The following is a 12,734-nucleotide window of genomic DNA, read 5'->3' on the forward strand; positions in this document are numbered from 1 at the left end:
CCCCCGCCCCCACCTGGTCACTCAGGCTCCACCCCCCCGCCCCCACCTGGTCACTCAGGCTCCACCCCCCCGCCCCCACCTGGTCACTCAGGCTCCACCCCCCTGCCCCCACCTGGTCACTCAGGCTCCGCCCCCCCACCCCCACCTGGTCACTCAGGCTCCGCCCCCCCACCCCCACCTGGTCACTAGGGCTCCGCCTCCCTGCCCCAACCTGGTGGCTCGGGCTCCGCCCCCCCTCCTCTGTGGTGAGTGTGGACAGGAAGTGGATGTAGCGCAGCGCGAGGCGCAGCGTCTGGTTCTTGCTCAGCTTCCTGTCGGGGGGGTGGGCCGGCAGCAGCGCCCGCAGCGAGGAGAAGGCTCCGCCCACGCTCTGCTGGCGCCAGCGCTCCCTGCTATTGGTCGACGCCCTCTGTCCGTCGCCTGGAGGGGGAGGGGTCTATTACAACACAGCTCAACCGGGACGTACCACACACTGGGCAGCTCCCAGTGCAACCAGTCTGCTACTGGTCCTACTAGGCAGCTCCCAGTACACTCCCAGTACAACCAGTAGCAGACTGGCAGCTCCCAGCCGCCCAGTAGGACCAGTCTGCTACTGGTTCTACTGGGCGGCTCCCAGTAGGACCAGTCTGCTACTGGTTCTACTGGGCGGCTCCCAGTAGAACCAGTAGCAGACAGGCTTTACCGAGCAGCTCCCAGTAGAACCAGTCTGCTACTGGTTCTACAGAGCAGCTCCCAGTACAACCTTTTTATAGTATATTTACGTTACCATGGTAACGCACGGGTCTTTGGGGCGTGGCTGTGAGGGGCGTGGCTGTGAGGGGCGTGGCTGTGAGGGGCGTGGCCTCTGGCTGCTCTCTCTCTCTGCAGGAAACCAAACCACACTAAATAATACTACTATAACACTACTATACTAATACGATAATACTACTATACTAATACTGCTACCACATACTACTACATAAAAACACTAATACTGATAGTAATACTAATGAATACTAATATTAATACATATTACTATACTATACTAATGCATACTACTAAATACTAATGCTAATACATAATACTATACTATACTAATACATACTAGTAGTAATACAAACTCGTAATAATACTACTAATAATACTACTAATAATACTACTAATACCTACTAATACTAATGCATACTAATACACACTAAATGCTGATACTAATACATTCTAATACTGTGCTTAAAATACAAATAATACATAATAATAATGCACTTCAAATACCAATTATACATAGTAATACTACGTTTTAAATACTTATAATACATACTAATTCTAAGTTTTAAATACTAATTATAGATAGTAATGCTACCTCTTAAATAGGCTACAAATAATAATACATAGTAATACGTTTTAAATACATGGAAACAAGGCGTGCGTGTGTGTGTGTTTGCGTGTGTGTGTGTGTGTGTGTGTGTGTGTGTGTGTGTGTGTCTGTGTGTGTGTGTGTTTACCTGTTCTGCTGCTGCACGTCATAACGCATTCTGAGCGCGCGGACTCCGGCCGACGTTAGAATTGGAGGACTTGTGTAGCGGTTTGTGTGTGTGTCTGTGTGTGTGTGAGTGTGTGTATGTGTGTGTCAGTGTGTAGTGGTTTGTGTTAGTGTAGCGTTGTGAGTGTGTGTGTGTAGTGGTGTGTGTGTATCGGTGTGTGTGCGTGTAGAGGTGTGTGTCTTGAGTCTCCTCTCTCTACTGGCCGAGCCGCCAGCGTCCCTTAGCTTTATAGTTCGGCGGGGTGACGCCGTTCCCTTGGCAACGGCATTAACGAGGACCCGCCCCCTTCTCCACCTCCTGTGTATATATATATATATATGTGTGTATTCATTAATTCATTCGTTCATTCATTCATATATATATATATACATATATATGAATGAATACATATTTATATATGTTTTCATTCATGTATATATATGTAAACATATTAATTCGTATATATATATATATATATGAATGAAGTTATACATATATATATATATATATTGATTCATTCATATCTGTAAATATGAATGAACCTTTCCAACCCGGGGAACCCTCTCTCTCTCCTCCCCCATTAATACTACGTTTTAAATACTGAAGGGGGTGTTTGCGGAACCTTTTTTCCTTCCTTCTGTTGCTTCTGGGAGGAGATCCGCGCGGCACGGGGGAGGTGCGAACATGGCGGCTCTAGTGCAGATGGCCTGTTGGTTCCACGGCCGGCTGGCGGTGCGGGCCGGCGGCGTCAGGCCGCTCATCCCCGGCCTGGTCCCGGCGCACTTCAGGAGCTTCTCCCTGAGGAGGAACCCGGAGGAGCCGGAGGAGCTGGAGGAGAATCCGTTCTACAGCCGCTACCGGGAGAAGATCCAGAGGGCACGGAGGTGAGTGGTGTCCGCTCCTTGTTTACTAGTACTGATAATATACTAATACATACTTATACTAATAATAAACTAATACTAATGCCTGCTAATAAATACTAATACTAATAAACACTAAATACTAATACTAATGCATACTAATACATACTAATACTGTGCTAAAAATACTAATACATAGTAATATAATACTATGTTTTATTTTCTCCTGGTTTCCTCTCCTAGTTTCCCCTTCTTGTTTCCTCTCTTCTGAATTCCTTTCTTAGTTTCCTCTCCTGGTTTCCTCTCCTTGTTTCGTCTTCTTGTTTCCCCCCCTTGTTTCCTCTCCTCTCCATCATCAGTAGACTGGGGGGGGGGGGCTGAACCTCAGGGGGCGGAGCTACAGGGGGCGGAGCCGTCTCACTCTAAAATGGCGTTCATCTTTCCAGAGCCAAACCGGAGGAGTCCCAGACGCGGGCGGAGCTGCGGTTGGAGCAGAGACATGAGTCCAGGGTGGAGCAGCTGGGCGCCAGCCAGGCGGAGTTCATCAGGAGGATGGAGGAGGAGGTGGGTGGTGGAGAGACAGGGGGAGGAGGATGATGACGGTGGGAGGAGGGTGGAGGTGCTGGTGAGGGTGGAGGTGATGTGGAGGAGGTGATGGTGGTGGTGGAGGAGGAGGTGAGGGAGGAGGTGAGAGTGGAGGAGGTGGAGGTGAGGGTGGAGGAGGTGATGGTGGAGGGGGAGGAGGTGAGAGTGGAGGAGGTGGAGGTGAGGGTGGAGGAGGTGATGGTGGAGGAGGAGGAGGTGGGTGGTGGAGAGACGGGGGAAGGTGGAGGTGAGGGAGGAGGTGGAGGTGAGGGAGGAGGAGGTGAGGATGGAGGAGGTGAGGGAGGAGGTGAGGGTGGAGGTGAGGATGGAGGAGGTGAGGGCGGAGGAGGTGAGGGTGGAGGTGAGGATGGAGGAGGTGAGGGCGGAGGAGGTGGAGGTGAGGGTCACCATCTTGTGTGTTTCAGCTGGAGAAGAGAGACCATCTGGCGTCTAGCGGAAGAGAGACGGGAGGGTTCACTAAAGACAAGGTGAGGAGACACCAGGGGTCTCTCTCTCTCTCTCTCTCTCTCTCTCTCTCTCTCTCTCCAAATTCTTTCTTTTTTTTTACAGTAACGCAAATAGTTACTTTTCCTGGTAACTAGTTACTTTTATTATATAGTAATTCATATACTAGTTACTTTTTGGAACAAGTAGTGAGTAACTATAACCAATTACTTTTTTAAAGTAACATTCCCAACACTGTGTATAACTAGTATTAGTTTTACCACAGCTGGTACTAGTAACTAGCCCCAGCTGTGGTATAACCTTAACTATATTGACTATGAACCTTAACTAACCTTAACCTCCCTCACGTGTTCCAGACGCTGGCGTCCATCTTAGACCTGGACCTGGTCCAGGACAAGACCGGAGAGGAGATCTCAGAGGTACTAACTAGCCCTCGATAATTATCCCGCTATGGGCGTATTCACACCTGCCTTGTTTGGTTCGAACCAAACCAAAAAAATGTATGGGGCGGACAGCCGGACCAAACAGCCGGTCCGAGAGCCAGCCCAGTGGTGGTCTCTGTTGGCTTCCAGAAGAACCCCGGTGCGGTTCGCTCGAAAAGCGGCCGCGCTCGGTCCGACCCAGTTTTAAAAGTAATATGCCTTTTTGGACGCAACAGGCTCCCAGTGCTGCTTAATCATTTATATTGTTTGATTAGCGCGGTTAATTCAAAGATCAACGTTCAAGTTATCCGACCCGTTAAAATGATTCGTGGCTCAACATGTAGCGAAGAGGAGACGAAATGTCTTTGGATATTTGGGCAGACGCCAACATATAAAGTATGTTGGAGAACACTTATAATAATTCGGATGCATTTAATACATTCAGCACAAGGGTGGGGGAGAAGGCGTTGGAGCGGTCCGCCGAGGGCATAACAGCATAAAATCTGCGTTGTGCCAAACGCCTCCGATGCTCCAAAAGTACTGCAAATGTTTGCAACTGTATGAAACCATCAGTATAAGCACAACGAGGGCAGCACGCTGAATCTCCATAATCTCCATAGTTTGTTTTCTTTGTTTACTTTTTTTTTTATGCGTTACCCCGTGTTACCCCGCCCCCGCCCGTCTTGTCCAATGATTGAACGATCTATGCACACACGTGCGTTGTTGACAAATTCTCGGACTGTTGCGAAAAATTGCAATGTGGAAAGGAACCGCACCAAACCAAAAAATAAACGTTTTGGTCCGGACCAAAGAGATCAAACTAAGGACTTTCCTGGTGTGAATACGCCCTATAACCAACCCTCTATAACAGGGGTTTTCCAATTGGGTGAATCTGAGCCTCCCCTTAGAGTAGGTAAGGACAGCCGAGCCCCCCCCCCTTCAGTAAATGCCATCTTTTGTGTGTTCCAGGTAATGGTGACTTTCAATAACTTCAATAACTAATCAAATGTAAATATTTTTTTATATTGTATTTGAAGACATTTTATTTCCACAACTTTTTTTAAAGTGCATTCATGAACGATTCTTTGCAACAGCAAATAATTTCTAACTTCATGCAGGCCTAATTGAGGCTTCAAAAAAATCACTGAACATCAGTAGGCCTATCCACAAGTCAACCAAACATGCTTAACATGTGTAATCCGTGCCAAAGCTACAACCGACGACGGCTGAAATCGGCGCTGTGTGTCTGGGCCTTAAGCGCACATTTGAAGGGCTCTCTGATCAATGAACGACAATTGCATGCTATCATATCGAACAGATTCACATATTTTCATCAAATTTGTTAACGATTTCAGCCACATAAAACCTCAAATTTAAACCACAAACAAAATGCACAAAATTCACATCATTTGTGCTACGATTGGCATCAACCCTATGGCCCAACCAATCTATGCATTCAAGACAACACAACTTTGACTTTCAATTTAATCGACCATATCAGTGGGAACAATGAGGCCTCGCTTTTGATGTGCAGAGGTGTTCGATGCGGGTCTGCAATGCAGAGAGAAATAAACGCAAGTCGTCGTCCACCTGAAGCCTTGATCTGTATTTGTTTTTAATCAGGGTCAGTGCGGAAAACCCACACAAGTAGGTGGAGGTGAAGGGGATTAGGACTTTCATAGCCTTGGTGGAGATCTGGGGGAACTCGCTCTCCACAGACAACCAGAAACGCATTCAGGATCATATTTCCTACGTTTTTTGCTGGGTCCTGTCTCCTCCCTTAATGCTGACTTCTGGTGACTTGGGACAAGGAAACGATGCATTTTAAAACTAATACATGCACTCACAATTACCGATATCAATAGAGCTGCATACAGATGTGTATCTTTTCTTTGCGTGTTGCGTGTCGCGCCTCCCCTGTGGCTCTTTGGCGCCCCCCAGGGGAGGCGCGCCTCACCTATTGAAAACCGCTGCCCTGTAACTAGCCCTCTCTACCAGTACTGACCTAACTAACCCTCTATAGCTAACCCTTTATAACTAACCCTCTATAACTAACCCTTTATAACTAACCCTTTATAACTAACCCTCTATAACTAACCCTTTATAACTAACCCTCTATAACTAGCCCTTTATAACTAACCCTCTATAACTAGCCCTCTCTACCAGCACTACCATAACTAACCCTCTATAACTAACCCTCTATAACTAACCCTTTATAACTAACCCTCTATAACTAGCCCTCTCTACCAGCACTACCATAACTAACCCTCTATAACTAACCCTCTATAACTAACCCTTTATAACTAACCCTCTATAACTAGCCCTCTCTACCAGCACTACCATAACTAACCCTCTATAACTAACCCTCTATAACTAACCCTTTATAACTAACCCTCTATAACTAGCCCTCTCTACCAGCACTACCATAACTAACCCTCTATAACTAACCCTTTATAACTAACCCTCTATAACTAGCCCTCTCTACCAGCACTACCATAACTAACCCTCTATAACTAACCCTCTATAACTAACCCTCTATAACTAGCCCTCTCTACCAGCACTACCATAACTTACCCTGTATAACTAACCCTATATAACTAACCCTTTATAACTAGCACTCTCTACCAATACTACCCTAACTAGCCCTCTCTACCAGTACTGCCCTAACTTACCCTCTCTACCAGTACTACCCTAACTAACCCTCTCCACCAGTACTACCCTAACTAACCCTCTCCACCAGTACTACCCTAACTAACCCTCTCCACCAGTACTACCCTAACTAACCCTCTCCACCAGTACTACCCTAACTAACCCTCTCCACCAGTACTACCCTAACTAACCCTCTCTACCAGTACTACCCTAACTAACCCTCTCCACCAGTACTACCCTAACTAACCCTCTCTACCAGTACTACCCTAACTAACCCTCTCTACCAGTACTACCCTAACTAACCCTCTCCACCAGTACTACCCTAACTAACCCTCTCCACCAGTACTACCCTAACTAACCCTCTCTACCAGTACTACCCTAACTAACCCTCTCCACCAGTACTTCCCTAACTAACCCTCTCCACCAGTACTACCCTAACTAACCCTCTCTACCAGTACTACCCTAACTAACCCTCTCCACCAGTACTACCCTAACTAACCCTCTCTACCAGTACTACCCTAACTAGCCCTCTAGTTAGGGTGCTATAGAAGGTTGTGTTATGAAGGGTTTGATGTTCTAGAAGATCTTAATGTGTTCCAGCTCTGGATGAGGTTCTACTCCACCAAGGACACCATCAGCGCCGTCATACCGGTGAGTCCTCCACCAGCAGAACCCTCTAGAACCCCCTCTCTAGAACTCCGTCACTAGAATCCCCTCTCTGGAACCCCGTCTCTAGAACCCTCTCTCTAGAACCCTCTCTAGAACCCTTTCTCTAGAACCCTTTCTCTAGATCCCTCTCTCTAGAACCCTTTCTCTAGAACCCCCTCTCTGGAACACTCTCTGGAACCCCTTCTCTAGAACCTTCTCTCTAGAACTCCGTCACTAGAATCCCCTCTCTGGAACCCCCGTCTCTAGACCCCCTCTCTGTAGAACCCTCTCTAGAACCCTCTCTCTAGAACCCTCTCTCTTGAACCCTCTCTCTAGAACCCTCTCTAGAACCCTCTCTTTAGAACACTCTCTAGAACCCTCTCTCTAGAACCCTTTCTCTAGAACCCTCTCTCTAGAACCCTTTCTCTAGAACCCTCTCTCTAGAACTCTCTAAAGAACCCCATTTCTAGAACCCTCTCTATAGAACCCCCTCTGTAAAACCGTGTCTCTAGAACCCTTTCCCTAGAACCATTTCTCTAGAACCCCCTCTGTAGAACCCTCTCTGGAACCCTCTCTCTGGAACCCTCTCTCTAGAACCCCCTCTCTGGAACCCTCTCGCTAGAACCCCCTCTCTGGAACCCTCTCGCTAGAACCCCCTCTCTGGAACCCCATCTCTAGAACCTTCTCTCTAGAACCCCCTCTCTAGAACTCCGTCACTAGAATCCCCTCTCTGGAACCCCGTCTCTAGAACCCTCTCTCTAGAACCCTCTCTAGAACCCTCTTTCTAGAACACTCTCTAGAACTCATGTCCTCCTCTGTCTTCCAGACGGAGACGTTTGGACTCATGTTCAGCAGAGCGGAGTCCTGTCCCAGGGTAACACACACACACACACACACACACACACACACACACACACACACACACACACACACACACACACACACACACACACACACACACACACACACACACACACACACTCTCTCTCTAACAGAGCCGTGTGGTTGTAGTTCCTGTTCGCTCTGCCCCAGGCGGAGGGATACGAGTTCTTCCTGGGGGAGTGGTCCGGTCACCAACTGCACTTCACCTCCCTGATCAACGCTCAGGTACCTCCTCCTTCTCCTCTACCTCCTCCTCCTCTATCTCCTCCTCTATCTCCTCCTCTATCTCCTCCTCTATCTCCTCCTCCTCTATCTCCTCCTCCTCCTCCTCCTCCTCCTCTATCTCCTTCTACTCCTCTACCTCCTCCTCCTCTACCTCCTCATCTATCTCCTCCTCCTCCTCCCCCTCCTCCTCCTCCTCCTCCTCCTCTACCTCCTCATCTCCTCCCTCCTCACGCCCGGCTCTAGCTGGCTAGAGGTGTTCTGCTCTGTGATTGGCTGCTGACTCCGGGCTGTGTTCCCATTGGTCCCCAGGTGCTGGGGGGGCGGGCCCCCAGCCAGCTGGTCCTGTATCACTTCCCTGAACTGCAGGAAAGGGGCGTCGTCCTAATGACCGCCGAGAGGGACCCCAAGGTCATGGTGAGTCCGGCCAATCACACGCCCTCCTCGTCCTCTGGACCCGCCCAGCCGCCATCTTGGTTCTGAACGTCGAGAACCAAGATTGTGTGTGTGTGTGTGTGTGTGTGTGTGTGTGTGTGTGTGTGTGTGTGTGTGTGTGTGTGTGTGTGTGTGTGTGTGTGTGTGTGTGTGTGTGTGTCTCTGTTTTACAACTCGGCCCAGCGGGACTTTTACTTTGTTAAACCACTTTGTGACATCCTCCTCATGAACCTGTGTGTGTGTGTGTGTGTGTGTGTGTGTGTGTGTGTCAGACTGTGCATCAGGCCCAGTGTCTGGCCAATCAGGTGCAGCTGTTCTACGGGAGCTCACGGCCGGAGACGTTCAGATTGGTGGAGAGCTTTAACCACGCCCCCGCCGGCTTCCAGCACATGGCGGTGATAGAGGAGCTGGAGGAGAACGGGCTGGGGGCGGGCGAAAGACTAGGGGGGAGAGACTAGGGGAGGGAGACTATGGGAGAGAGACTAGGGGAGGGAGGGAGAGAGAGACTAGGGGAGGGAGACTAGGGGAGAGAGACCCGATGGCAGAGAGAGAGACTAGGGGAGGGAGGACGAGAGAGACTAGGGGAGAGAGACTAGGGGAGGGAGGGAGAGAGAGACTAGGGGAGGGAGACTAGGGGAGAGAGACCCGATGGCAGAGAGAGAGACTACGACAGAGGGAATAAGAGCGTGTGAGACGTCTCTCGGCCCGTCATGTCTCGTCCAGCTGAGCTCTGCCTCCCCCCAGTGGCCGTGGCGCTGAACTGCAGCTACCTCCGCAGGAAGAGGAGGACCTCCTGGTGTTCTGCTTGTGTTGGTTCAGTGTGTAATAAAGTAAAGCCTACCTTCAGCACGTGTTGTTGCCTTCCTTGCGCTGAGGATCCAGTCATGAGTCATGTGTGAACGGGCCGCTTATTGGCTAAGAGGACGCGCCTGGAGTACTGGCGGCTGATTGGCTAAGAGGACGCACCTGGAGAACGGGCCGCTGATTGGCTAAGAGGACGCGTCTGTAGGAGCGCTCGGTTCAGCGCGGCGTGTTATATTTCTCTGGAGGCGGACGGCGGATGAAGACTTTCCAAATGTCTGCTGGAGACTCATCGCGATTGTTATTTTTTCTTTTTTTATACTCCTATTATTGCATAGAAACTTCGGGTTTAATTGCAGGAAAAATAAATCCCATCTTTATTGAGGAAGAAGAAAGCTTCGGCTCCACAGGTGAGACCTGGAACCAGTATCTGAAGTTAATTAGTATATAATACTGCTGTATTAGTGTGAGTGTGTGTGTGTGTGTGTGTGCATGTGTGTGCTTGTGTGTGTGTGTGTTACTACTACATGATGCTGCATAGCCTACTATATTCTATTAGTTCAAACGACAGGTGAGACCTGGAATAAGTTGTCTGAAGATAATGTCACAATACTGTTCTATTAGTACACGCTACTGTATGTTACTATTGTATTAATACACTACATCATAGGCTTCTACTGTGTATAAGTATCGACTACATTATTAGGTTATACGTCATTGGTACATAAAACTTCTGTTTTAGTACACACTATACTTAATACATCTGAAGTTAATTCATTGGAACAATACTACCAAGTATTAGTACACACTACATACTACTGATCGATAGTACTGGTAGTAGTACACACTGTGTACTAATAGCAGTACTAATGATCAGTAGATCATTAGTACTGGTATTGGTATACACACTACTGGTCATTAGTACTGGTATTAGGGTTAGGGTGCGTACTGGAATTGGTAGACTCTTCTGGTCATTAGTACTGGTAATAGGGTTAGGGTGTGTCCTAGTACTAGTATTAGTACACACTAGGCCTCAGTGTTTCTGGCATGATATAAACCCAATACAGCTCTGTCTACCACACTGCTGATCATGATGCTTCTATAATGTCATAAACATCCCAACATAAAAGTATAAATGTCCTAACAACACGCAACCGTTAATGTTCTAACATCATCACAACATAAAGCAATTTGGGTAACATTTTATATTAAGGCCATAATAAATAGCAAACTAGTCATTACCTAACCCTTTGTTAATATTTATTGATTGTTACTAAAATATCTATTTGGCACAAGTTAATAGATTTTTTTCACTGACCACAGAGTGTCGCTGGTTAGGGTTAGGTTTAGGGCCGTGTGTTAGGGTTAGGGCCGTGTGTTAGGTTTAGGGCCGTGTGTTAGGGTTAGAGCCGTTTGTTAGGGTTAGGGCCGTGTGTTAGGGTTAAGGCCGTGTTTTAGGGTTAGGGCCGTGTGTTAGAGTTAGGGCCGTGTGTTAGGGTTAGGTTAGGGCCGTGTGTTAGGGTTAGGGCCGTGTGTTATGGTTAGGGTTAGGGTCGTGTGTTAGGGTTTGGTTAGGGTTATGCAATCAACTAATATTTAATTAATGATGAAAAAACTATTAACTTGTGCCAAATAGATATTTTAGTAACAATTAACAAATATTAACAAAGGGATAGATAATGACTAGTTTGCTATTTATTATGGCACCTTATTATAAAGCGTTAACAGCAATTTATGTCCTTACATCACCACCTCATTAAAATTGTTTATCTCTTAATTAATTAATTGCTAATTAATTATTAAATGATAGCTAGCGTCACCTTGTTAGCTATCTGCTAGCTGTTAGTAGCAGTGCTGAACGGCTAGCTAACATCACCTTGTTAGCTAGCAGATAGCTGTTAGTATCAGTGCTGAACGGCTAGCTAGCATCACCTTGTTAGGCAGCTGTTAGCTACTAGCTGTTAGTATCAGCACCTAACGGCTAGTTAGCATCACTTTGTTAGCAAGCTGTTAGTAGCAGTGCTGAACGGCTAGCTAACATCCCCTTGTTAGCTAGCTGTTAGCAATGCTCAACGGCTAGCTAACATCACCTTGTCAGCTATCTGTTAGCTGCTCATAGCAATGCTGAACGGCTAGCTAACATCACCTTGTTAGCTAGCTGTTAGTAGCAATGCTGAACGGCTAGCTAACATCACCTTGTTAGGGGGTCATCCCTATGTTCCCCAGGTCCTATGTTCCCCGGGTGCAAAGGGTTAGGGTCAGGTTTAGGGTTATGGTTATGGTTAGGGTGAGGGTTAACCCTAAACCTAACCCTAACCAATTGGAGGAGAGACATTCTAACCGATCACAGGCGAATCAGAGGTGAAAAAGGCGGTACTTGCCCCTACCGTCCTATGAAAAAAAGATTTGCTCACAGGGACCTATGTTCCCCGGTCACATACAAAGCGGGGAACATAGGTACACGCCCCTTGTTAGCTAGCTGCTAGTAGCAGTGTTGAAGGGATCTCCTCCCGTACTGATGACGGGTGGCTCCTCCTCTTCCTCCCTTAAGGGGGTCTGCTTTAGATAAGATAAGATAAAGTATACTTTCATATATTTATTTTATACTTTAGAAAAGATGGTCATGTTTCTGCATTAAATAGGAGAGCTCAAATGTTCCTCCAATGGTGGAGGAACATTTGCCAAGCCTTATCCCAGTCCTGGTGTGGGCCTGATACCAGTTAACCAATGGTGGAGAAGCCTCATCCCAGTCCTGTGTTGAGCCTGATACCAGATAACCAATGGTGGAGAAGCCTCATCCCAGTCCTGGTGTGGGCCTGATACCAGTCAAGCAGACCACAGGCGTTCTCTCCCCCCGCAGCGCGTGGAGCAGAAGGTCGTCCCAATCGTCAGTCTGTGTTCCTTCAGTTCATGAAATCAGTACCAAAATGACCTGAGAACTGACTGATAGTCTGGTGGGTTGTTATAGGATCCAGTCCCATCGCAAAGGGTTTACCTTCAGCCCTCAAAGACTTCACAAGTCCTACTCAGTTCTACTAAAGTATCACATTGTCATAACGTGTTCTTTAAACATGTGTATCCAATGTAATCATTTAAGATTAAAGGTACCATGGCATGCTACTTTATGGATGCTTTAATATAGGTATTAGTGGGCCCCTAACACAGCATTTGAAGACGTTCCCGAAATTCAGACGTTGTGCAGAATTACAGCCACTACGAGCCAGTCACACATTGAGCTTTCCCCAAACGCGCCGTTTCGGTGTCTG

General features: G+C 47.5%; 1 protein-coding gene across 1 annotated transcript; it reads left to right on the forward strand.

Moving 5' to 3' along the window:
* Positions 1-2,161: 2,161 nt before the first annotated feature.
* atpaf1 (ATP synthase mitochondrial F1 complex assembly factor 1) lies at positions 2,162-9,138 on the forward strand. Its single transcript, XM_079739946.1, has 9 exons — positions 2,162-2,383; positions 2,806-2,923; positions 3,370-3,432; positions 3,766-3,828; positions 7,081-7,131; positions 7,955-8,002; positions 8,140-8,235; positions 8,545-8,649; positions 8,940-9,138. The coding sequence occupies exons 1-9, from the start codon at positions 2,184-2,186 to the stop codon at positions 9,123-9,125; spliced, it is 930 nt and encodes a 309-aa protein (XP_079596072.1). The 5' UTR covers positions 2,162-2,183; the 3' UTR covers positions 9,126-9,138.
* Positions 9,139-12,734: the final 3,596 nt, after the last annotated feature.

The sequence above is a fragment of the Pollachius pollachius genome (genome assembly GCF_949987615.1).
Source record: "Pollachius pollachius genome assembly, chromosome: 7".
Classification (NCBI taxonomy): domain Eukaryota; kingdom Metazoa; phylum Chordata; class Actinopteri; order Gadiformes; family Gadidae; genus Pollachius; species Pollachius pollachius.